This window comes from Salvelinus namaycush, chromosome 4 (assembly GCF_016432855.1).
Source record: "Salvelinus namaycush isolate Seneca chromosome 4, SaNama_1.0, whole genome shotgun sequence".
Classification (NCBI taxonomy): domain Eukaryota; kingdom Metazoa; phylum Chordata; class Actinopteri; order Salmoniformes; family Salmonidae; genus Salvelinus; species Salvelinus namaycush.
The window spans coordinates 6743973-6771085 of record NC_052310.1 but is presented as its reverse complement, the minus strand read 5'-3'; the positions used below and the strand labels follow the sequence as shown (position 1 = coordinate 6771085).

Below are 27113 nucleotides of genomic sequence, written 5' to 3'. Positions count from 1 at the left end.
CTTTTTTTACAATGTAGCAAAATCATTTATAGAAATAATGTGTTGTAATAACATTTTGCAGGTTCCTGCAATACATTGTGTAGTTTCACTCACTACAAAGGGTAAAGAGTGGGAGAAAAGCGGTGTGGCAGGCAGACAGTTGGGAGACAGTGTAACGGCAGTCTAAGTCGTCCTCCTCCTCAGACGAGGAGAGGCGAGAAGGATCTGAGGACCAATGTGCAGCGTGGTAATTTTCCATGATTTAATTCACACAAAACAAGACACTATACAAAATGACAAAACAAACTAACCGTCACAGTCCTATCTGGTGCAGAACACAAACACAGAGACAGGAAACAACCACCCACAATCCCCAACACAAAACAAGCCACCTATATATGATTCTCAATCAGGATCAACGATTGACAGCTGTCTCTGATTGAGAACCATATTAGGCTGGACACAGAAACAGACAAACTAGACACACAACATAGAATTCCCACCCAGCTCACGTCCTGACCAACACTAAACAAGCAAAACACATAAGAACTATGGTCAGGACGTGACAGACAGACAGGTTATTGGTGCTTTGTTAAAACAGCAGGCCCAGGGAGGAGGAAGACAGAGTGAAGGCACACATCAAACCTTTTTGTTTCATTTGAACTCGTTTTCACCTACACACACACTTTTCCACACTTTTATTACCCTCAGGTCCATTGAACCCGAACACCACATATGTCATATAAATGTGTAGGGGGGTGCACAGTGTGCACACAATGAAAATGTATTATTTTACATGTTCTTCACAGAAAATGAGCCAAGGCCAATGAGTCTCTGGTTGATTTTTTATTTATTTTAGTAAACATAAAAAATGGGTCCCACAGACCCGAACACAACACAAGGGTTAAGTGGAATTATAGCTTATATAATTAAATAATGATCAGGTTGAAGGATAATGAGTACATGGAGTTATGTAACACTTAAGTTACCACTTTTGCACTCACTATTTGGTTGAGAAAATGTACTGTGTTAAGTAATGCATAAGTACCTGTCCTTACACGAGACCAGAGATGGAAAGTGATTCATCTGACCCAGAGATTCAGAGACACAGAGAGCAGATCTAGAGACTCAGAGAGAGAGAGAGATAGACAGAACATCCAGATACTCAGAGAAGCAGACAGGAGGAGATATTTGGTTCTATCAAATCAAATTAAATCGCATTTTATTGGTCACATACACATGGTTAGCAGATGTTAATGAGAGTGTAGCGAAATGCTTGTGCTTCTAGTTCCGACCATGCAGTAATATATTGTGGCCTGCTGGAGGTCATTTTGCAGGGCTCTGGCAGTGCTCCTCCTTGCACAAAGGCGGAGGTAGCGGTCCTGCTGCTGGGTTGTTGCCCTCCTACGGCCTCCTCCACGTCTCCTGATGTACTGGCCTGTCTCCTGGTAGCGCCTCCATGCTCTGGACACTACGCTGACAGACACAGCAAACCTTCTTGCCACAGCTCGCATTGATGTGCCATCCTGGATGAGCTGCACTACCTGAGCCACTTGTGTGGGTTGTAGAGTCCGTCTCATGCTACCACTAGAGTGAAAGCACCGCCAGCATTCAGAAGTGACCAAAACATCAGCCAGGAAGCATAGGAACTGAGAAGTGGTCTGTGGTCACCACCTGCAGAACCACTCCTTTATTGGGGGTGTCTTGCTAATTGCCTATAATTTCCACCTTTTGTGTATTCCATTTGCACAACAGCATGTGAAATTTATTGTCAATCAGTGTTGCTTCCTAAGTGGACTGTTTGATTTCACAGAAGTGTGATTGACTTGGAGTTACATTGTGTTGTTTAAGTGTTCCCTTTATTTTTTTGAGCAGTGTATGTACACTCAGTTTACAAAACATTAAGAATACCTTCCTAACATTGAGTTGCATCAACATCTGCAACCTTGTCTATGTTTTACCTTGATGGACAATGTTACCCTCCAGTGGTATACATGCAGGACTATAGCAGAGAGAGAGAGTCACCCTTACTCAAAACATACATTTCAAATAATCATTCAACTTTCAGAAAGGAGTAGACATGACTGTGTTTTACTAATTTTATTAACTTGTTAATTTAAATCTAATCAGGTGAATACTACCACGACAGATAGCAGGATCAACCAACTGCAAATGGGTCTTGCAGATGCTCTGCTCAAGTCACAGCTGCAGTCTTTTCCCCTTGGATGAGGATTGGCTGGAAGGTGGGGTGTAGGTGTGGGTACATGTGGACACCTGAGCCAATCCACCGCAATGGATTTTGGAGTGACATTATCTTGGTCCAGTCCTCCTCTCTGCATGACCCAATAGAGGTTGTCCTTGAAGAAGTAAGCATCTCCTAGAAGGTAACATAATCAAACAATTGGTTTAAAATGCTTTGAAATGAGGGTGGGCTGTTTAATGATTGCGTATGACATTGCAAGCTAAGATGCAGACTTAGATAATATATTTGGTTGGACTTAAAGCAGAGTTGAGGTCTCGAAAGTATTTTGCTCACTAGTTTCAACCAACTGAATAATAACTAACTATAGTTTTAAAGCTCAACGGTGGTTACATGTGATCAAGGTGTCCAAGCAGAGACCTTCCCTGACATGTCACATGGCCCAGAAAAACAACTGGCCCTAGCAATGTAGAACAACACTGAACTACACTTTCTCTACATTAACACTGCAGCCCACCTTCATCTCATCAAGGCTCAAGTCTTTCTCAAGGCCTCACCTTCTCCCCAGCTGATGATGTCATCGGGGTCCGTTGGCACCCCTCTCCAAAGGGCTGCGTCTTTGGGGTAGCCCCCCTCCGGTTTCCTCCCCTCCTCCTTGCGGCCCTCGTCGAACTTCCAGAACTCACCCATGCTGAATAGATAGGTCTTCCCGTTGTGGGCCCACACGAAGGCAGCCTCCACTCTTTCCACTTTCCCGCCGTCCTTGGTGCTCATCCCCCACTCTGCCAGAGGCCTGGGGTAGCCGGGGCGGGCCACATTGTCTTTGAACACCCAGTACTGAGCCCCTGCACAGGAAAAGATAGGAGGAGGAAATCACCTTTGTTTTACATCACAACAACAATGACATTCATAAGGATATTAGCCACTGTAGCATAGTTCTTATGTTTTCAATTCTAACTAGGGACATGTTCATTAGGCACCAAACAGAAGGAAAAAGACTGAAACAGGGAGGGAGTACCTCCAATAAGAAATGCTTATTTTCATTTTCCTTTGCAAAATGTTTCCGTTGCATCCCATAATGAACATGACATAAGGCTACAACAGTGCTGTTGTCTTTCCCACCAATGAAGAAGATGATGATGCCGTCGCTCTTCCTCTCGTAAACGGCATCGATCTTGTTGGTTTCAGGGGGGAGCCCCATCCAGAAGTTTCTAATCAGGGCTGGGTTGAGGGAGACAAGATTACCTGTCCTCTGCATCCTCCAGAAATGTGGACCTGACACAAACAACATAATAATTAAAGAGGCTGTGTGGAAAATTAGATGCTAATTCTTTACGTCTAATTTGGGCTTGAGTGTTGCCTGTATGGTTCATATACAGGTCGTTCTTGAATTGCGGTGGCATTTGGGCACGGCAACAACAACAAAAATGACTTCCAGATGCTGTATTTTATTTAAATGTATTTGGGTACGTTTTGCCCTTCGAAATCAACTAATATGGCAGCTAATATAAGCGAATATATTTTATATTTTAGATTCTTCAAAGTAGCCACCCTTGCCTTGATGACAGCTTTGCACACTCTTGTCATTCGCTTAACCAGCTTCATGAGGTAGTCACCTGGAATGCATTGCAATTAACTGGTGTGCCTTGTTAAACGTTCATTTGTGGAATGACTTTCCTTAATGCGTTTGAGCCAATCAGTTGAGTTGTGACAAGGTAGGGGTGGTTTACAGAAAATAGCCATATTTGGAAAAATACCAAGTCCATATCATGGCAAGAACAGCTCAAATAAGCAAAGAGAAATGACAGTCCATCATTACTTTAAATCAGTCAATCTGGAAAATTTCAAGAACTTTAAAAGTTTCTTCAAGTGTAGTCCAAAAACCATCAAGCGCTATGATGAAATGGGCTCTCATGAGAACCGCCAAAGGAAAGGAAGACCCAGAGTTACCTCTGCTGCAGAGGTAAAATTCATTAGAGTTAACTGCATCTCAGATTGCAGCACGAATAAATGCTTCACAGAGTTCAAGTAACAGACACATCTAATCATCAACTGTTCAGAGGAGACTGTGTGAATCAGCTCTTCATGGTCAAATTACTGCAGAGAATCCACTACTTAAGGACACCAATAAGAAGAAGAGACTTGCTTGGGCCAATAAACACGAGCAATGGACATTAGACTGATGGAAATCTGATGAGCCCAAATTTGAGATTTTTGGTTCCAACCGCCGTGTCTTTGTGAGACGCAGAGTAGGTGAACGGATGATCTCCGCATGTGTGGTTCCCACCGTAAAGCATGGAGGAGGAGGTTTGATGGTGTGGTGGTGCATTGCTGGTGACACTCTCAGTGATTTATTTAGAATTCAAGGCACACTGAATCAGCATGGCTACCACGGCATTCTGCATGCACCTATAAAGAAAATCACTTTCAAAACTACTAAATCCTTGTGGTTTGATGAGGAATTGAAAAATTGTATGGTTGAGAGGGATGAGGCAAAAGGAAAGTCAAATAAGTCTGGCTGCACAACCGATTGGCAAATGTATTGCAAATTGAGAAGTCATGTGACTAAACTGAATAAAAAGAAGACAAAACTATGAAACAAAGATAAATTACAAAAATAATGATAGTAAAAATCGTTGGAGCAGCTTAAATGAAATGTTGGGGGAAAAAATAACTCAGCTCTATCATTCATTGAATCAGATGGCTCATTCATCACAAAACTAACTGATATTGCCAACTACTTTAATGATTTTTTTCATTTGGGGTGGCAGGTAGTCTAGTGGTTAGAGCGTTGGGCCAGTAACTGAAAGGCTGCTGGATTGAATCCCCAAGCTGACAAATTAATCTGTCGTTCTGACCCTGAACAAAGCAGTTAACCCACTGTTTCTTGGTAGGCCGTCATTGTAAATATAAATTTGTTCTTAACTGACTTGCCTAGTTAAATAAAGGTTAAATAAAAATTGGCAAGATTTGCAAACAGGCATGACATGCCAGTAACAAACATTGACACTACACATCCAAGTATATCTGGACAAATTCTGAAAGAAAAGCATTGCAATTTTGAATTCCATAAGTGAGTGTGGAAGAGGTTAAACAATTATTGTTGTCTATCAACAATGACAAGCCACCGGGGTCTGACAACTTGGGTGGAAAATTACTGAGGATAATAGCAGACAATATTGCTACTCCTACTTGCCATATTTTCAATTTAAGCCTACTAGAAAGTGTGTGCTCTCAGGCTTGGAGGAAAACAAAAGTCATTTCGCTACCTAAGAATAGTAAAGCCCCCTTTACTGGCTCAAATAGCCGACCGATCAGCCTGTTACCAACACTTAGTAAACTTTTGGAAAAAATGTTGTTTGACAAGATGCAATGCTATTTTATAGTAAACAAATGGACAACAAACTTTCAGCATGCTTATAGGGAAGGAGATTCAACAATTTATAATACAAAGATTGTAGGGGCTGTTTTGTTAGACTTCAGTGCGGCTTTTGACATTATTGATCATAGTCTGCTGCTGGAAAAACGTACGTGTTATGGCTTTACACGCCCTGCTATATTGTGGATAAACTGTTACCTGTCTAACAGAACACAGATGATGTTCTTAAGGGAAGTGTTGGGGTTCATTCCTTGTTCCTTGTCAATCATAGGCTCATTGGGGAAATCAGCAATTAGACAATATCTTTATGTAAATCAATCAAACCTTTATTAATGCAATTGCAGACAGAAGTTGACAACGGGAACATAGCACACATGTTTCCGAGTAAGTTCTGCAAAATAGCAAATGGTCCAAGTTGTTTTATTATGCTTGCAGTCAACCCCTAGTGATGTCACTGCCTATGTCATTACCTTCTACTCATGAGACCAAGCCCATGCATACACAGCTATACAAACACTAGTTCCAGTGTTATCTAAAGGCTCAACAGTAAATGTCCACTCCCCATGTTGATTTATAGTGGTATGTCTGACTAGTCTCTTATTTCTTTCACTCCCCTGCAGGGTTCTGTGTCTTATGAATCTCTTTTATCTTTGAGGCGCTTTCTCACAGACACCCTGTTTTGACTGCTATAACTCACACATCTCTCAGACCGTTTCGTATAAGAGGCAGAGACTAGAAAATAACTGTGAAACAATATTAACAACGAGTTGCAGTTAGTTTCAGAGTGGATGGCAAAGAATCAATTAGTTGTAAATATTTCTAAAACTAAAAGTATTTTATTTTGGGACAAATCATTCACTAAATCCTAAAACTCAAATAAATATTTTGCTTGCAGTAATCCTGGATTGTAAACTGTCATGGTCGAAACATATTGATACAACAGTTGCTAAGATGGGGAGAAGTCTGTCCATAATAAAGTGCTGCACTATGAACAAGGCATGTCCTACAGGCTCTAGTTTTGTCGTACCGGAGAGGAGGAGCGGGAGTGGACGTGACAAGCATTCCGCTCAAGAGGAAGCTTCTCACTGTAACCAGTGCCTGTAATCTGGTTCAGGTTATTTATCAACCTACCAGGGTGTTTACAAACAATACAGGAGCAAGATCATCCGCATGTATCGATCAAATCTTTATCAATACGAACGTTGTGCAAAAGCTGTATCTGTACCCATTGGATGCAGTGATCACAATACAGTGGCTATATACAGGAAAGCCAAAGTTCCAAAAACTCGGCCTAAAATAGTGTACAAGAGATCATACAGTCATGAAACTCTTATGTAGATGATGTTAAAAATATTTGTTAGTCTGATGTGATTAATAAGGAGCATCCAGATGCTGCACTTAATGAATTTATGAAAATTGCTTCTTTGAATTTTTGATAAACATGCACCTGTTAAGAAACTGACTGTTATAACTGTTAAGGCTCCATGAATTGATGAGAAATTTCAAAACTGTATGGTTGAAAGAGATGGGGCAAAAGGAGTGGCTAATAAGTGGCTGCACATCTGACTGGCTAACTTACTGAAAATTGAGAAATTAAGTGACTAAACTCAACAAAAAGAAGAATAAACTATTATGAAGCCCAGATCAATTATATAAATAATGATGGAAAAATACTCTGGAGTACTTGAAATAATGGGCAGAAAGACAAATTCAACCTCATCTTTCATCAAATCAGATGGCTTATTCATCACAAAACCATTTGATGTTGCCAATTATTTTAATAATTACTTCATTTGCAAAGTGGGCAAACTTAGGCAACAAATGCCATCGTATTCATGTATAAAAAAATAATAATGAAAGACAAGCATTGCAAATTTGAATTTTGTAAAGTAGGTATGGGAGAGGTGTAAAAAGTATTGTTATCGATCAATAATGACAAACCTCCTGGCATTTACAACTTAGATGGAAAGCTACTGAGGCTGGTAGATGGGTTCATGAGTTTAGTAGTTTATGTGTCGGGGGGCTAGGGTCAGTCTGTTATATCTGGAGTATTTCTCCTGTCTTATGTCCTGTGTAAATTTAAGTATGCTCTCTCTAATTCTCTCTCTCTTTTCTTTCTCTCTTTCTTTCTTTCTTTCTCTCTCTAGGAGTACCTGAGCTCTAGGACCATGCCTCAGGACTACCTGGCCTGATGACTCGTTGCTGTCCCCAGTCCACCTGGCCGTGCTGCTGCTCCAGTTTCAACTGTTGTGCCTGCGGCTATGGAACCCTGACCTGTTCACCGGACGTGCTACCTCTCCCAGACCTGCAGTTGTCAACTCTCTAGAGACAGCAGGAGCGGTAGAGATAATCTGAATGATCAGCTATGAAAAATGCCAACTGACATTTCCTCCTGAGGTGCTGACCTGTTGCACCCTCGACAACCACTGTGATAAATATTATTTGACCCTGCTGGTCATCTATGAACATTTGAACATCTTGGCCATGTTCTGTTATAATCTCCACCCGGCATAGCCAGAAGAGGACTGGCCACCCCTCATAGCCTTGTTCCTTTCTAGGTTTCTTCCTAGGTTCTGGCCTTTCTAGGGAGTTTTCCCAGCCACCGTGCTTCTACACCTGCATTGCTTGCTATTTGGGGTTTTAGGCTGGGTTTCTATACAGCACTTTGAGATTTCAGCTGATGTAAGAAGGGCTTTATAAATATATTTGATTTTATTTGATATGACTCTATAGCCACTCTTATCTGTTATATCTTTAATCTGAGCCTAGAGGAAAGTCTTTGTCCTGAGGCCGGAAGGGAAGCCAAAGCACTCTAGGCCCTCTACTCTTTCCTATTTTTACCAATGACCTGCCACTGGTATTAAAGCATGTGTGTCCATGTATGCTGATGATTCAACCATATACGCATCAGCAACCACAGCTAATGAAGTCACTGAAACCGTTAACAAATAGTTGGAGTCTGTTTTAGAATGGGTGGCCAGTAATAAACTGGTCCTGAACATCTCTAAAACTAAGAGCATTGTATTTGGTACAAATCATTCCAGAAGTTCTAGATCTCAGCGGAATCTGTTAATGAATGGTGTGGCTGTTGAACAAGTTGAGGAGACTAAATTACTTGGCGTTACCTTAGATTGTAAACTGTCATGGTCAAAACATATAGATTCAATGGTTGTAAAGATGGGGAAAGCGCTGTCAGTAATAAAGAGATGCTCTATTTTTGACACCACACTCCAAAAAGCAAGTCTTGCAGGCCCTAGTTTAGTCTTATCTTGATTATTGTCCAGCTGTGTGGTTGAGTGCTGCAAGGAAATACCTAGTTAAACTGCAGCTGGCCCAAAACAGAGCGGCATGTCTCGATCTTCATTGTAATCAGAGGGCTGATATAAATACTATGCATGCCAGTCCCTCTTGGTTAAGAGTTGAGGAGAGACTGGTTGCATCACTTATTTTTATAAGAAACATTCATGTGTTGAAAATCCCTAATTGTTTGCATAGTCAACTTACACAGAGCTCTGACACACACACTTACCCCACCAGACATGCCACCGGGGGTCTTTTCTTTTACAGTCCCCAAATTCAGAACAAATTCAAGAAAGCGTACAGTATTATATAGAGCCATTATTGCATGGAACTCTGTTCCATCTCGTATTGCTCAATTGAACACAAATCTGGTTTAAAAACAGATAAAGCAACACCTCATGGCACAACTTCCCTATTTGACCTAGATAGTTTGTGTGTATGTATTGATATGTAGGCTACGTGTGCTTTTTGTAATTATTTTACATTCATGTAGTTCTGTCCTTGAACTGTTGTCTATTAATATTCTGTATTATTTCACATTTCATGTTTTGTGTGGACCCCAGGAAGAGTAGCTGCTGCTTTTGCAACAGCTAATGGGGATCCTAATAAAATACCAGAAGACCAGAGGTATGGAAAGAAATGAAGCAAATCCACCTTGACTGACACAAGGCAAGGTACCCATCCAGTTCCTCTGTACCTTATGACCATTTGGGCATCAGTGATGATAAGAAATCATCTTCATCAGATTAATGTTGCGTCCGTTGCTCTGTCTCGTCACCTGTCAATGTGTCAAATGATGCTTCAGGTAGACTAAACCTTTATAGTGGCAAATGCACAACATACACATATTGAATATTTCAGCAAATTCTGCTTTATGTTGTCATTTAGATCGTCATATCACTGACATTGCAATAGCTCAAACACACACTTTCCATACTTGTTATTCTCAGATATTGAGACTGAAGTAAGTTTGTCAGATGTTCTCCAACCTAAAAAGTTGTCTAATGTTGACACGAGTCCATGTTTAGCTGTACCTATTGTGTAGACTCACACAGTTGCATGCAAGGTTAGACTTACTGATTCTCTGGCTTTTAGGTTAACGTTATCCTAATTTACACACACAAAGCTAAAAATCCTAGGTCTCTCTAAATCCTATGTCTCTCTAAATGCATTAGCTAGCTAGCTAGCTAGTTATTTCACTTAACTAGCTAGCTCACTTGCTGACTTTAGTCTAATGTTGTTAGCTAGCCCAGATAACCTTATTCGATAGCTAGCTAGCTAGCCATCACCACACATAGGGACATGCTAGCCACAACGGCTATCATCATCAGGTGATAGTTAAACATTTAGCTAACTAGCTAACTTAGCTGCAAGCAGAGATGTATTTGAAATACGTATTTTAATTACTTCATTTAATTTAATTACAAACTTTGTTATGCACATGCACTGTATGAGCCTTAAACCTGTACATTTCCACTGTCTGTTTCTCTCATGTAAGAAGAAGCCAGTGTTTTTCCTCTCTTGTTTCTGAGTAACTTAGTCAGGCGGCCAAAGACAAAGGGCCATTTGAGAGTCACCAGTTTTTGGTTCCTCCTGTTCTTTTCATATCTTTCAAGGGCATGGCTGTGTGGAGATATGAAGAGAACAGAGGCTAGTTTGAGTAGAAGTGGCAATTCTATCAGCAGAAAGGTTGAACAAAACTGTCACTATCACTTGTTTGTACTCTTTGTTCACATCGTGATCTCACACACCTGCTAAACTGCCACGTAGACTACGGTTATAAAAGCTGAGACCCAACTCTGTTCGTTGGGCTCTTAACTCCACACTGTTGAGTGGATTGTTCACTGCTCCAGATTTGACAATCTTATAATAAAGTTTGAACAATCTACAGTCTCTCTTCCTTTTGATTTGAATTTCCACGCCATTTTGAAATTGGAATTACACTGGGATGAACTACACTCCAACGTATTTTGTATATTGTATTTTCAAAATACTGTAATTTGTATTTTCAAAATGCAAAATATTTTCCAGACCATTTTTTTTAAAGCATTCAAATTTTGTGGCCCACCCTTTTACCCGTCCATTAGTATAAGAAGTCTGATAGCACTATGGTCTGATAAGAGCATCTGGGAAATGAACAAAATATAAATGTATATTGTTGAGGGAAAATGTAATTGATCCGATTGTGATATGTTGTTGTCTCACCTAGCAAAAATCAATGCACTAATTGTAAGACGCTCTTGATAAGAGCATCAGCTAAATGAGTACAATGTTAATGTAATGTAAAAATTGACAATTGCAAAGCACGCTGAGTATTATTGAAATGAGCTCCACCCCGAAACGAGGCCAAAAATAATACCCAGTGTGCTTTGTAGGTAATTTTGGAATGTTAATTTTCACATACACATTTACTTTGGTCATTTTGCAGACACTCTTATCCACTCTTTTTAAAGTAAATAAACAACAACATATCACAGTCACAACAAGAAAAATGTTTTTGTAACTGTTACTGAGAATGTTCGGGCCTGCTACTTGCAAATATATTTTTTATACTTTAAAATACAAAGTCTCCTCCATCTCCATCGGTTTCACACATATCACTTTGATAAAAACGTTTCCTCTTTTTCACGATACATCTCGAACTCAATCAGTTATTTTTGCCTTTTTGAAAACCTTCCGACCATCATCACTCATATTGTATGCATAGCTTGATTTGATTGGCCTGTACTGGTGCGATGTGTGAAATTTGATTTGATTGGTCACTGACTAAACAACGATGAGCAGTTTTTTTCTGGCTCCGAAGGGGATCTACTGTACTATTATGGATAACGTACAAAATTGCATTCTGTAACAGATGGTTTTAAAAAGGTAGCGAAGTACTTCATTCAAAACGTACTTAAGTGAAAGTTAAATTACTGACTTAGAAAAATCCTCTTAAAAGTACAAGCACTCAAAAAATATCTCAATTACACTAATGAGAGTATTAGCAATTTGTTACTTCCACCCCTGGTAACTATTTTGTCATTTTAAAGTGTTTTTCATGGATGTAAAGGTGAGAGACGCAAATGCCACCGCAAGAATGTCCCATACACATAAGATATAACATTTATCAATGTTTTAAATCATGAAACCACACAATCCTTAGTTATTAGGCTAGTTATCATGGCCATGGGTATGTGTGCCCTTTTCTGTTCAAGTAAGTCATTTCTGGGCAATATTTCTGTCAATGTAGGGGATCCCTTTTAGCTGAAGAGCACTGCCGTTTAAAAACTCTTTACTGTTAAGAAAAACCCTCCCCTCTGAAGATTTATTTTGTGACGATGGTAATTCTGCAGACAAAATAGAACATTCAACAAAGCATTTATGTTTGTGTAATTGTGTAAACACATTGTCACTGCTGTTGTCACTACTGTTGTATTTCTCTTACCCTTAAAAAAGAAGACCTCTCCTCTGATATTTGCCACAGCATCAAAGCCGCCCTCACAACGATTTTGGAAAGAGCGGTCCGAACTGGTCATGGAAGAAAGACAGGGAAGCATGAGTAAAGACACTGGACTTCAGTGGCAACCTGACACTCAGTACTGTGAGTGGTTTTAGTGATTGATTAAGGACATAGTTACTCTATACCCTGATTATACAAAACATGAAGAACAGCTGCTCTTTCCATGACTGACCAGGTGAATCCAGGTGAAGGCTCGGATCCATTATTGATGCCACTTGTTAAATCCACTTCTATCAGAGTTGATGAAGGGGAGGAGACAGGCTATTAACAAAGACTTTTAAGCCTTGAGACAATTGAGACATGTGTTGTGTATCTGTTCCATTCAGAGGGTGAATGGGCAAGACAAAAGATTTAAGTGCCTTTGAACGGGGTATGGTAGTAGGTGCCAGGTGCACCGGTTTGTGTCAAGAACTGCAACGCTGCTGGGTTTTTCACGCTCAACAGTTCTCCGTGTGTATCAAGAATGGTCTACCACACAAAGGACATCCAGCCAACACAACTGTGGGAAGCATTGGAATCAACATGGGTCAGCAACCCTGTGGACCGCCTTCGACACCTTGTAGAGTCCATGCCCCAATGAATTGAAGCTGTTCTGAGGGCAAAGGGGGGGTGCAACTCAATATTACGAATGTGTTGTGTCATAATGACAACATCAGCTACACTTATGAAATATCTAATAACGATTTTCTTATCAGGTTAAATCTCAACAGCTACAGTATCATCTATGTATCTAGCTAGGTAACATTTTGGATTTATGATGCACGTGAAAAATTCTGGACAAAAATGTTGATGTCTGTCCTTCGTGTCCGTCACACATCAGCATATGAGAACCATGGAGAAACAATTAGCTTAATCCTGTTTGGACAGATAAGAAATATTGTACCCATTTCACACTACTCAGTCAAACCGAGCTGAGCCAAGCCAAGCGGTACTGGGATGACCTGGTTAACATTGTTGCTGGAACCGTGCTGGAAAGGACAATGTGAAAAGAAACCATTCGGACCAGCACAGTATGGTTCCAGTCTGGTCTATAGTGTGAATCAGGCTTAGAAATGTCTGAGACCTGACTCTCTCTGGCTCCACTCACTGTTTAGTTGGCCTTGGAGGTGGAGGACTGGGCAGGCGAGGGTGACTGGGAGTTGAACCACTGCCACGAGGGTGCACTGTAGGCTTGCTCTCCTTCCTCCCTGGGGAGAGAGAAAGGGTGAATCGTACTCTCTCCTCGCCTCCTTCTCAAAACGCATTGGCTAGAGTTATGACTTAACTCTTTACACTCATATCAAATCACTTTTTGTTGCGGCACACACACCTGAATGCACTCAGGACTCCTTTCTATGTGCACCAAAATGATGATCTGTTTCCCTGAATTGCATTGTGAAATCCTAACACTGTAATATCCTATTTTATAACTAAAGCCAGTGCGTAAACAACAACAGTAGTGTAAGGGCAGGAAATAACCCCACAACTGTTAAGCGGTTTGGGTTATGCAAATAGAGGTGCAGTAAAAGCCGTGGACGGATGTGGCACCAAGGGGAAAAACTAAGTGACATGACTGACCAAGAAACCTACATTGACTTTCCCAATTAGTTATGGTTAGGTTATGTTGGTTTATGGTTAGTGTTAGGGTGCTGGGGTTAGGGTTAGAATTAGAGTTGGGGTGTGTTTAGGGTTAGAGTTATGGGTTGGTGTGGCCTGGGTGGCCTAGCGGTTAGTGCCACTGCATACTGCATACTTAGATTCCGGCGTGGGTTTTGAATCCAGCCCACTGCCTTAGTGACACATTTGCTGTCTATCTTTCCCACAACTCTCAACATAATATAGAATCCTTAAAGAACATATATATTTTTGAAAGAGTCCAGTAAATAAGACACCCTACCGTAGAGCTCTTGAATGGCCATCCTGTCATCCAGAGGGAGGTTGTAGGATGAGATGTCTTTCACAGCTCCCTGGTAGTAGGGCCTCATAATGGAGGGATCCGAGGAGGAGTGGGACAGACCAAGGGCGTGGCCAAACTCATGCACTGCCACTGTGAAGAGGTCTGTGCTACTGCTGTCCCCTGAGAAACCAGCAGGTGCTGTGTTAATCAGTCAGTTAATATCATCTCTCTCTCTGTCTGTATTTATTGCGGTAATTGAAGATCCATCCATCCTTCCATCCATGCATCCATCCATCCATCTGACTATCTTTAAATACCTCCATAGCTCCAGTACTCATCGTCATCGAAGTGCGTGTCCCCGGCGACGTCATCCCTCCCCGGGAAGAAGGCGTGGGCAAGGGTGCCCCCTCTACCGTCGAAAGGGTACCCGTCGTCATGGAGCGAGCGGGTAAAAGACACTCGGATGTCCCCTCCGGGCCCCATATCTTCTCTGTCGTTCCCAGAGAGCTGTCGGAAGCTGAGGGGGGCCACGTCACTCCAAGCCTTGAAGGCCTGAGTCAGGATCCCCTTCACCATGTCCGGTTGGAAGACAGAGGTCGAGCGGGAGGGGTTTGGGTAACTGTGGACACTGGATACGGGAAGGACATCAGTAGTACAAACAAATAAATAAAACACACTATTATACTGCTTACCAGGTATGGCACAGTACCTGGTGCAAAGGAACCAATGGAATTTCCCCAAATGTAAAGAAAAACGCCCATTTGACACTCCAGGCAGGCTCAATCAAATGCTCAAAGTATTTGAAAGATGACAAATACAATTTGAACCCAGGTCTGCGCAGTACTACACTACACAGAAGAATACTCAAATGTGTGAAACTGTTTGTCCCAATGACAAATTTTGCACACCTCCATGTTAGGTCGGTCCTATCCCAGCGAAGGCCTGACAGGGCGTATCTCTTCCTCCTCCTCTTCCTTTTCAACATGTCCTCTGATCCCACAATGTCAGGGAGAGAGCATCTAGGCGTCTGCATGAGATTGAGAGTGTCTTTATCTGAAAATACAGAGGCAAGACACTCACACATGACACCCGGTGACTTAAAGCATCCATGTATAATGCATTATAATACTGTTATAACGCATTATAAGACTCATCATGAGCATGTATGACCCATTTATAATGTTTTATAAGCATTTTATAATGATCCAAACAGTCAGTTTGAGACGGTGGAACCCTTTATGCGTAGAGACATAGAGATGCATAGAGACATAGAGATGCATAGAGATGTTATAAGACATTGTAAAAGCTCATACATGCTTACCCCTGCAGGCTTAATGACTTAAAAATGTTAAAGTGTTTCCAATAGTTTCAAGCATCTTAATGTTCATTGAAAAACCTTTTTTTGTTTTCAAGGCCCTTCACAGAATATCACCAGTGTCTGTGCACACACAAGTCACAATGAAAGACTTTACAGTTGGCTTAAAGGGTCAAGTGACGAAGCTTTACTGTAAGTTGACAGTGGGTTACCCAGTCTGCCCGTTTCCTCGAGCCCTCCGAATCTCTGCATCTCGCGGATCGCCCGCTCGACCCCATCCTTCGTCTGCAGCTTGCTCGTGCGAGGGTCAGGAGGAGGGAGGTACCCATACCGGCTCAACCAATCCTAACAGAGAGCAGAGGTAGGAGAGCAGACTGATGTCAGTTGTTGTGATACTAAGGAGCATCACAGCTGATGAAAGCCACCCCCTGCACACGGCACTCCAGGGACAAACCACCCCAGGGACTTTTTCCTCCCCAGTGTTATACACCTTTTTAACCAGAGACATTCCCGGTATCACGTAAAACAGAGAATATGGCCTGAGACAATATCTCAATAATAAAGTGCACTTTGATATTTGAAGGACTTTTAGATTTGATGTATTTTGATGTTTTTTTTAGTTCCTGTCTTAAATTCCTGTCATTTCATGTTTTTAAATATGACTAATAAAAACCCTTGAACCTTTGTCAAGGTCATATGGTATGTGTTCAGCCTCCAGATGTTCTAGCACCACACAATTACCATCAACAGAGTGTTTCTCTCTTCAGGTCTTGCTGTAATTCAGTGAATCCTGAGTGAAACCAGACAGTGAATCCCTGATCACTGAAGCTGATCATGCTCAGGATAGCCAACTAGCTAGCTGATCGCGCTCAGGATAGCCAACTAGCTAGCTGATCGCGCTCAGGATAGCCAACTAGCTAGCTGATCGCGCTCAGGATAGCCAACTAGCTGATCGCGCTCAGGATAGCCAACTAGCTAGGCCTAGCCCTGTTGGCTTACACTTATAACTGACGTAGCTTCAACGCATTAGACACAACGGCGGTGATACAAGGGGTATTTGTATTGTTTTGTGTGGCTCTTAAGTGATGAAGAATCTGTCAGAGAGAGGGTTAATAAGGTTATGCAGGGTTAATGCTATCTCTGACCCAGGGTGTTATATTGCACGTTCCGTTTCTCTAGTCCAGGTATTCCCAGGTATTCCTGCGCCATGCTGTCGGGGGTACGCCAACTAAAAATGTGATTCACATTTTCTAAATATATAATTTTTTATTTAACTTTTTTTTCTCACATTTTCGAACAGTCCATTTATATTTTCCACGGGGCTATTGTTAGGCGGGGCGGAGCAGGTGAACCCAACAGGGATAAGGTAACTAAGGTATTTATTGAGAAGCGGGGGTGGGGGTGCAGGCCAGTGGAAGCTTGGGCAGGTAGCAGGGAACCAGTAAGGCAAGGGGAGTAGGAGCCAGGTGAGCAGGTCGGGAGCGGAATTCAAAGAAGCAGTAGAACGGGAAGCAGGACTGACGAGACGAGGGAGACAGGGACCAGAGTCAGAACAGACGGCACTGTAGCGGAGAGAAAAGCAGCCTCAGCCTAGGGAAAACATGCACAACGGGATAACAAGATCAATGCCTCGTTCACTGCCAAAAATAAAATTAAACCATCTAGTGTTCAGCGAAATAACAACACAATGTCAAATACAGGTAGCCTAGTCAAACAATTAACATCCAATCACATTAACCGTTACTCTCTCGCGGGAATTCCACCAAATGTAGCTGCTGCTCATGTTGGTATCTGTATTGAAGGCACAAAAGCCATGACAGGGAGACATAATGGAGTGGTAACGCGCGTGCAAGCAGTTGCTCCTGGCGCCCCTTGGGTACACTGCAGCATCCACCGAGAGGCTCTTGCTGCCAAGGGAATGCCTGACAGCTTGAAAGACATTTTGGACACTACAGTGAAAATGGTTAACTTTGCTAAAGCAAGGCCCCTGAACTCTCTTGTATTTTCTGCACTTTGCAATGATATGGGCAGCGACCATGTAACGCTTTTACAACATACAGAAGTGCGCTGGTTATCAAGGGGCAAAGTATTGACGCGTTTTTTTTAATTGAGAGACGAGCTTAAAGTTTTCTTCACTGACCATAATGTAAACTTGTCTGACCGCTTGCATGATGACAAGTTTCTCACACGACTGGCCTATCTGGGTGATGTTTTTTCTCACCTGAATAGTCTGAATCTGGTATTACAGGGACTCTCCGCAACTATATTCAATGTGCAGGACAAATTTGATCTCCTCTCTGTCTGCATTAACAAGGACAACACACAGGTCTTTCCATCATTGTATGATTGACAATGCCAAATGTGATATGGCGAAGCACCTGTGTTAGTTGGATGTGCAATTACGCAGGTACTTTCCCGAAACGGATGGCACAAACAACTGGATTCGTTATCCCTTTCATTCTCTGCCTCCAGTCCACTTATCGATATCTGAACAAGAGAGCCTCATCGAATTTGCAACAAGCGGTTCTGTGAAAATTGAATTTAATCAGAAGCCACTGCCAGATTTCTGGATTGGGCTGCGTTCAGAGTATCCCGGCACTTCGCGCTGTTAAGACACTGTTGCCCTTTGCAACCACGTACCTATGTGAGAGTGGATTCTCGGCCCTCACTAGCATGAAAACTAAATACAGGCACAGACTGTGTGTGGAAAATGATTTTAGACTGAGACTCTCTCCAATACAACCCAACATTGCAGAGTTATGTGCATCCTTTCAAGCACACCCTTCTCATTAACCTGTGGGGAGTTATTCACAATTTTCGATTAACAAATAAGGTTTTATATATAAAGAGCAAAATTATAGATTATTATTATATGATTATTTGTGCATTGGTCCTATCAGAGCTCTTTGTCACTTCCCACGAACCGGGTTGTGACAAAAACTCACACTCATTCTTATGTTTAATAAATGTATCGTATGGCAGGCTGTGGCAGGCTTACAATGATGGCAAAAAAATACATTTGAGAGTGCGCTGACCCTGGTGCTAGAGGACGCAGCTGGAGGTTGAATGTCGGAAGGGGTACAGGACTATAACACATTTGGGAACCACTGCTCTAATCTATGTGCACTAACTCGCTGGAGCAGAGCGAGTTAATGCAGAGGCCTACTGTGTATTGTAGCGATTCTTGGCAAGTGCACTACAGCACTGAGGGAGGTAAATCCCAGGACTGTTCAGCAGTCATATGAAATTTTGGTTTGTCAACTGTCAAAAGAGGGTGTGCCCCATAGTGGTTTACCACACATTGTCCCTAAAGTCAATAACGTTTAACGGTTGATTACATTTTAGATTTCAAACACTATGGGTGGTATTAATATAGGTTTATTTCCCCCAAAAAAATATAGGCTATACATTTTCTAAATATCGTTGTGGCTATGTCTGAAATTCCAAACAATGATTTATATACATAGGCTATAAGCGAAACAAAAAAAAGTCTACAAGCAAAAATATACGAATGGTTTCGATGGAGCACATCTATTTTATACTAAGTAAAGCGGCTATGATAAGATAAAAAATGAAGACAACATAGGACAACTCACCAGTCCTCTGGCATACTGGTCAGGCATCGGTGCGGGCGAGGGATGTCCCGTTGAGATGAACAAGCTCGTGGTAACGGTCATCCATATCAGTCCATACACAGTGCCAAACATTTTCCTGTGAATATCAACCCTGTATCACACACTTACCATTAGAAATCTGTCCAAACGTTTCCAAACTCAGCACAGGTCGACATCCTATAGAAACTTAAAACAACCATGCCTTTTCACTTTACTGTTATGTTGCTTCTGATGATATTTTGTGAATCGCTGTACTATACCGTTTCTTTATCTCCTGCTGTGTTAGTTTCTTCTAAGGACTAGGCAGGGCAAAAAGGAATCGATCAATGTGGTTAGTGGTTCTCCACCCTCACTTCCTCTTTGTCATTGCACACACACACACAATAAAACTGCCAAAAACATCTCCGTTTGTTCAAAGTATTTCATACCACATTCTGTAGAAAGTCAGTTAAACGTGCTTAAAGAACGTTTTTGCATGAGATGAAGTTACAATATGATCAGTCATTTTTGTTTTGGTCTCATCATCATTAAGAACTAGATACTGTGTATCTATACTTCAGACAGAAATGCCAATTTTTTGGGATGTTTTAAAGATCTTGTATCTGTATCATCACAATCTGGCAACAAAATGTGCCTTTGTCCATTGTTTTGAAGTGTAGCACTTGAATGTCTGTTGCTGCTCAACAGGTTTTGGAGGTGAGAGATTGCATCATAAGCGAAAGAAGTAAAAAATCACATTTGCCTTTTCCGCATTGTGAAACTTTGCTACTTACACCATTGTGAAACTTTGCTACTTACACCATTGTGATTTTGTCAATCGTGCAATGGGAGAATGTTGTATCCCATAAATAATGCTGCATGGATGATAATAGCTAGAAATGAACAATTAGCTGACTCCAGTTCAACCTGAGAAGATTTTCACCATAAGGAAATACACTGTATTAGGACAACATCTATCTAATCAAAGTCACAGGTTCATTTAAGGAAACAGTCTGAGACAGATATAACAAACAAGCAAAGTTGATTAAATAATGCAGGTGTAGGTTTGCTTGTTTAGAAACGGATTTACAAGGAAACACATCGATACGATTAAACGAATGGCTTTTCAGTTCTTAGTTACTTTCTGTATGGCTCTACGGCTCCCTATACTAGGCCTACCCAGTGCTTTCACAGAGACATCTGACCAAGTTCACTAAACTCATCAAAAACAGTGACAAAAAACATCAATGCAGAAAGAATAGAAAGGGCGTTTTTTTCACAGCATTACAAATAAACAGTACATATTAATTGAAATATAAATGCACAATATAAAAAACTTCACCTTAAGGGAGTGGAAGGGTCAATAAACTGCTTGGACCTAAAAGGCAGCAAAGCCCCTACAAACACATGAAAACCAAAAGGCATAAATGTATATACCCTGTAATAATAATTATCATCTTGAATACTGGTAAACTCAATTAAACATTGATGCCAATAAAACTAACATACTTTCAACACGTTTGACCAGTTTTTGTGAGGGGTTCAGATCACAGACAGGCAATAATATTCAAACAGTACACAGATCCTCACGCCCGCTCCCGACGATCAAAGAAAACCCTCCCCATACCACCTCTTCCCTGTGGGCCTGATTGAGAACCATATCAAGCCAAACATAGAAACAGGAAAACTAGACACACAACATAGAATGCCCACTCAGCTCACGTCCTGACCAACACTAAAACAACGAAAACACAAAAGAACTATGGTCAGAACGTGACAGATCAAAGAAAACTCTCCCCATACCACCTCTTCCCTGTGGGCCTGAAAGCAAGGAAAGTAACAAGATGAACGTATAAAGATATATATTCAATTAACAGGTGTGCCTTGTTAAAAGTTAATTTGAGGAATTTCTTTCCTTCTTAGTGCGGTGGAGCCAATCAGTTGTGTTGTGACAAGGTAGGGGTGGTATACAGAAGATAACCCTATTTGGTAAAAGACCAAGTCTATATTATGGAACGAACAGCTCAAATAATTGAAGAGAAACGACAGTCCATCATTACTTTAAGACATGAAGGTCAGTCAATCCGTAAAATTTCAAGAACTTTTAAAGTGCAGTTGCAAAACCATCAAGCGCTATGATGAAACTGTCTCTCATGAGGACAACCACAGGAAAGGAAGACCCAGAGTTACCTCTGCTGCAGAGGATAAGTTCATTAGAGTTACCAGCCAAAGAAATTGCAGCCCAAATAAATGCTTCACAGAGTTCAAGTAACAGACACATCTCAACATCAACTGTTCAGAAGAGACTGCGTGAATCATGACTTTATGGTTGAATTGCTGCAAAGAAACCACTACTAAAGGACACCAATAAGAAGAAGAGACTTGCTTGGGCCAAGAAACACGAGCAATGGACATTAGACCGGTGGAAATCTGTCCTTTGGTCCAAATTTGAGATTTTTGGTTCCAACCGCTGTGTCTTTGTGAGACGCAGAGTAGGTGAACGGATGATCTCTACATGTGTAGTTCACACCGTGAAGCACGGAGGAGGAGGTGTGATAGTTTGGGCGTGCTTTGCTGGTAACACTGTCTGTGATTTATTTAGAATTCAAGGCACACTTAAGTAGCATGGCTACCACAGCATGACTCAACACACCTCCAGGTCATTGTCCTGTTGGAAGGTGAACCTCCGCCCCAGTCTGAGGTCCTGAACACTCTGGAGCAGGTTTTCATCAAGGATCTCTCTGTACTTTGCTCCGTTCATCTTTGCCTCGATCCTGACTAGTCTGCCAGTCCCTACCGCTGAAAAATATCCCCACACCATGCTTCACCATAGGGATGGTGCCAGGTTTCCTCCAGATGTGACGCTTTGCATTCAGGCCAAAGAGTTCAGTCTTGGTTTCATCAGACCAGAGAATCTTGTTTCTCATGGTCTGAGAGTTTTTAGGTGCCTTTTGGCAAACTCCAAGCGGGCTGTCATGTGCATTTTACTGTCTTCCGTCTGGCCACTCTACCATAAAGGCCTGATTGGAGGAGTGCTGCAGAGATGGTTGTCCTTCTGGAAGGTTTTCTCATCTCCACAGAGGAACTCTAGAGCTCTGTCAGAGGGACCATCAGGTTCTTGGTAACCTCCCTGACCAAGCCCCTTTTCCCCCGACTGCTCAGTTTGGCTGGGTGGCCAGCTCTAGTAAGAGTCTTGGTGGTTCCAAACCTCTTTCATTTAAGAATGACGTAGGCCACTGTGTTCTTGGGGACTGATGGGGTCAAATTGGGGTCACGATAGGGGTTGCACCAAATGTTTGATGTTTTACAATAATTGATTATAATATGTTGTATTAATAGAAGGGGAGGGGCTATGGGACCCCTCCTCTACATTTATAGGGTCTTAGACTACAGATTAACAATATATATATTCATTGTAAGCATTTAGAATTGTTCCACAGTCTTTAAGTCTGTGCCTCTTATAAAGAAATGGGGGGGGGGGGGGGGGGGGGGGGTCTGTGAGAAAGCATTTCAAAGATAAACAAAGAGCCCTGTAGGGGAGTAGAAGAGATAAGAGGCTAGTCAGACATACCTCTATAAATCAACTTGGGGGAGTGGGCTTTTACTGCTGAGGCCTTAGAACTATTGTATTGTATGGGCTTGGTCTGAGGAGTAGCAGGTAATGACATCACAGGAGGTTGACTACAAGCATGATAAAAGCAACTTGGACTTTTCCTATGGGGCAGAACTCAGGACAGACATCAGTTGTATGTGTGATGTTTCATCTTTGACTTCTGTCTACAGCTGTACTTTGATTAAAATTGTTATGCTTTATAAATGCACATTTTGAGTGTTCCTTCTTTGTTAAGTAAATAAAACGGAGCACAGAAAAACGGAACCAACGTCCTGTTTCTGCACCTTCAATGGTGCAGAAATGTTTTGGTACCCTTTCCCAGATATGTGCCTCGACACAATCTTGTCTCGGAATTCTTTCAACCTCATGGCTTAGTTTTTGCTCTGACATGCACTGTGGGAATTTATATAGACAGGTGTTTGCCTTTCCAAATGATGTCCAATGAAATGAATTTACCAGAGGTGGACTCCAATCAAGTTGTATTTGTACTTATTATGGATCACCATTAGCTGCTGCCAAAGGGTCCAGCAAAATTTAGGCAGTTCATACAATTTTAAAAACATGACAGTACATTCACAAATTTCACAACACACTCTGTGCCCTCAGGCCCCTACTCCACCACTACCACATATCTACAGTGCATGTGCAAAATCCATGTGTACGTGTGTGTATAGTGCATATGTTATCGTGTGTGTGTATGCATGTGTCTATGTTTGTGTTGCTTCACAGTCTCCGCTGTTCCGTAAGGTGTATTTTTATCTGTTTTTAAATCAGTTTTTACTGCTTGCATCAGTTGCTTGTTGTGGAATAAAGTGCCATGTAGTCATGGCTGTATGTAGTACTGCGTACCTCCCAACGTCTGTTCTGTTTAGGTTGGTGTGTAGTCATGGCTCTATGTAGTACTGTGCACCTCCCAACGTCTGTTCTGTTTAGGTTGGTGTGTAGTCATGGCTCTATGTAGTACTGCGTACCTCCCAACGTCTGTTCTGTTTAGCTTGGTGTGTAGTCATGGCTCTATATAGTACTGCACACCTCCCAACGTCTGTTCTGTTTAGGTTGGTGTGTAGTCATGGCTCTATGTAGTACTGCGTACCTCCCAACGTCTGTTCTGTTTAGGTTGGTGTGTAGTCATGGCTCTATGTAGTACTGCGTACCTCCCAACGTCTGTTCTGTTTAGGTTGGTGTGTAGTCATGGCTCTATGTAGTACTGCGTACCTCCCAACGTCTGTTCTGTTTAGGTTGGTGTGTAGTCATGGCTCTATGTAGTACTGCGTACCTCCCAACGTCTGTTCTGTTTAGGTTGGTGTGTAGTCATGGCTCTATGTAGTACTGCGTACCTCCCAACGTCTGTTCTGTTTAGGTTGGTGTGTAGTCATGGCTCTATGTAGTACTGCGTACCTCCCAACGTCTGTTCTGTTTAGGTTGGTGTGTAGTCATGGCTCTATGTAGTACTGCGTACCTCCCAACGTCTGTTCTGTTTAGGTTGGTGTGTAGTCATGGCTCTATGTAGTACTGCGTACCTCCCAACGTCTGTTCTGTTTAGGTTGGTGTGTAGTCATGGCTCTGTGTAGTACTGCGTACCTCCCAACGTCTGTTCTGTTTAGGTTGGTGTGTAGTCATGGCTCTATGTAGTACTGCGTACCTCCCAACGTCTGTTCTGTATAGGGTGGTGTGTAGTCATGGCTCTATGTAGTACTGCGTACCTCCCAACGTCTGTTCTGTTTAGGTTGGTGTGTAGTCATGGCTCTATGTGGTACTGCGTACCTCCCAACGTCTGTTCTGTTTAGGTTGGTGTGTAGTCATGGCTCTATGTAGTACTGCGTACCTCCCAACGTCTGTTCTGTTTAGGTTGGTGTGTAGTCATGGCTCTATGTAGTACTGCGTACCTCCCAACGTCTGTTCTGTTTAGGTTGGTGTGTAGTCATGGCTCTATGTAGTACTGCACACCTCCCAACGTCTGTTCTGTTTAGGTTGGTGTGTAGTCATGGCTCTATGTAGTACTGCGTACCTCCCAACATCTGTTCTGTTTAGGTTGGTGTGTAGTCATGGCTCTATGTAGTACTGCGTACCTCCCAACGTCTGTTCTGTTTAGGTTGGTGTGTAGTCATGGCTCTATGTAGTACTGCGTACCTCCCAACGTCTGTTCTGTTTAGGTTGGTGTGTAGTCATGGCTCTATGTAGTACTGCGTACCTCCCAACGTCTGTTCTGTTTAGGTTGGTGTGTAGTCATGGCTCTATGTAGTACTGCGTACCTCCCAACGTCTGTTCTGTTTAGGTTGGTGTGTAGTCATGGCTCTATGTAGTACTGCGTACCTCCCAACGTCTGTTCTGTTTAGGTTGGTGTGTAGTCATGGCTCTATGTAGTACTGCGTACCTCCCAACGTCTGTTCTGTTTAGGTTGGTGTGTAGTCATGGCTCTATGTAGTACTGCGTACCTCCCAACGTCTGTTCTGTTTAGGTTGGTGTGTAGTCGTGGCTCTATGTAGTACTGCGTACCTCCCAACGTCTGTTCTGTTTAGGTTGGTGTGTAGTCGTGGCTCTATGTAGTACTGCGCACCTCCCAACGTCTGTTCTGTTTAGGTTGGTGTGTAGTCGTGGCTCTATGTAGTACTGCGTACCTCCCAACGTCTGTTCTGTTTAGGTTGGTGTGTAGTCGTGGCTCCATGTGGTACTGCGTACCTCCCAACGTCTGTTCTGTTTAGGTTGGTGTGTAGTCGTGGCTCTATGTGGTACTGCGTACCTCCCAACGTCTGTTCTGTTTAGGTTGGTGTGTAGTCGTGGCTCTATGTGGTACTGCGCACCCCCCAACGTCTGTTCTGTTTAGGTTGGTGTGTAGTCGTGGCTCTATGTAGTACTGCGTACCTCCCAACGTCTGTTCTGTTTAGGTTGGTGTGTAGTCGTGGCTCTATGTAGTACTGCGTACCTCCCAACGTCTGTTCTGTTTAGGTTGGTGTGTAGTCGTGGCTCTCTGTAGTACTGCGTACCTCCCAACGTCTGTTCTGTTTAGGTTGGTGTGTAGTCGTGGCTCTATGTAGTACTGCGTACCTCCCAACGTCTGTTCTGTTTAGGTTGGTGTGTAGTCATGGCTCTATGTAGTACTGCGTACCTCCCAACGTCTGTTCTGTTTAGGTTGGTGTGTAGTCATGGCTCTATGTAGTACTGCGTACCTCCCAACGTCTGTTCTGTTTAGGTTGGTGTGTAGTCATGGCTCTATGTAGTACTGCGTACCTCCCAACGTCTGTTCTGTTTAGGTTGGTGTGTAGTCATGGCTCTATGTGGTACTGCGTACCTCCCAACGTCTGTTCTGTTTAGGTTGGTATGTAGTCATGGCTCTATGTGGTACTGCGTACCTCCCAACGTCTGTTCTGTTTAGGTTGGTGTGTAGTCATGGCTCTATGTAGTACTGCGTACCTCCCAACGTCTGTTCTGTTTAGGGTGGTGTGTAGTCATGGCTCTATGTAGTACTGCGTACCTCCCAACGTCTGTTCTGTTTAGGTTGGTGTGTAGTCATGGCTCTATGTAGTACTGCGTACCTCCCAACGTCTGTTCTGTTTAGGTTGGTGTGTAGTCATGGCTCTATGTGGTACTGCGTACCTCCCAACGTCTGTTCTGTTTAGGTTGGTGTGTAGTCATGGCTCTATGTAGTACTGCGTACCTCCCAACGTCTGTTCTGTTTAGGTTGGTGTGTAGTCATGGCTCTATGTAGTACTGCGTACCTCCCAACGTCTGTTCTGTTTAGGTTGGTGTGTAGTCATGGCTCTATGTAGTACTGCGTACCTCCCAACGTCTGTTCTGTTTAGGGTGGTGTGTAGTCATGGCTCTATGTAGTACTGCGTACCTCCCAACGTCTGTTCTGTTTAGGTTGGTGTGTAGTCATGGCTCTATGTGGTACTGCGTACCTCCCAACGTCTGTTCTGTTTAGGTTGGTGTGTAGTCATGGCTCTATGTGGTACTGCGTACCTCCCAACGTCTGTTCTGTTTAGGTTGGTGTGTAGTCATGGCTCTATGTAGTACTGCGTACCTCCCAACGTCTGTTCTGTTTAGGTTGGTGTGTAGTCATGGCTACTATGTAGTACTGCGTACCTCCCAACGTCTGTTCTGTTTATGTTGGTGTGTAGTCATGGCTCTATGTAGTACTGCGTACCTCCCAACGTCTGTTCTGTTTAGGTTGGTGTGTAGTCATGGCTCTATGTAGTACTGCGTACCTCCCAACGTCTGTTCTGTTTAGGTTGGTGTGTAGTCATGGCTCTATGTAGTACTGCGTACCTCCCAACGTCTGTTCTGTTTAGGTTGGTGTGTAGTCATGGCTCTATGTAGTACTGCGTACCTCCCAACGTCTGTTCTGTTTAGGTTGGT

At 42.5% G+C, this 27113-nt stretch overlaps 1 protein-coding gene across 1 annotated transcript; it reads right to left on the bottom strand.

Annotated features, from left to right (window-relative positions):
- Positions 1–1846: 1846 nt before the first annotated feature.
- Positions 1847–19451, bottom strand: mmp25b (matrix metallopeptidase 25b). The gene is made up of 11 exons (XM_038990299.1): positions 19426–19451; positions 19148–19277; positions 15764–15896; positions 15145–15289; positions 14554–14864; positions 14237–14416; positions 13448–13547; positions 12286–12368; positions 3302–3454; positions 2737–3024; positions 1847–2356 (listed from the first exon to the last, which is right to left on the bottom strand). Exons 2-11 carry the CDS (start codon positions 19256–19258, stop codon positions 2106–2108), a joined length of 1755 nt encoding a protein of 584 aa, XP_038846227.1. The 5' UTR covers positions 19259–19277; positions 19426–19451; the 3' UTR covers positions 1847–2105.
- Between the last annotated feature and the right edge of the window lie 7662 nt (positions 19452–27113).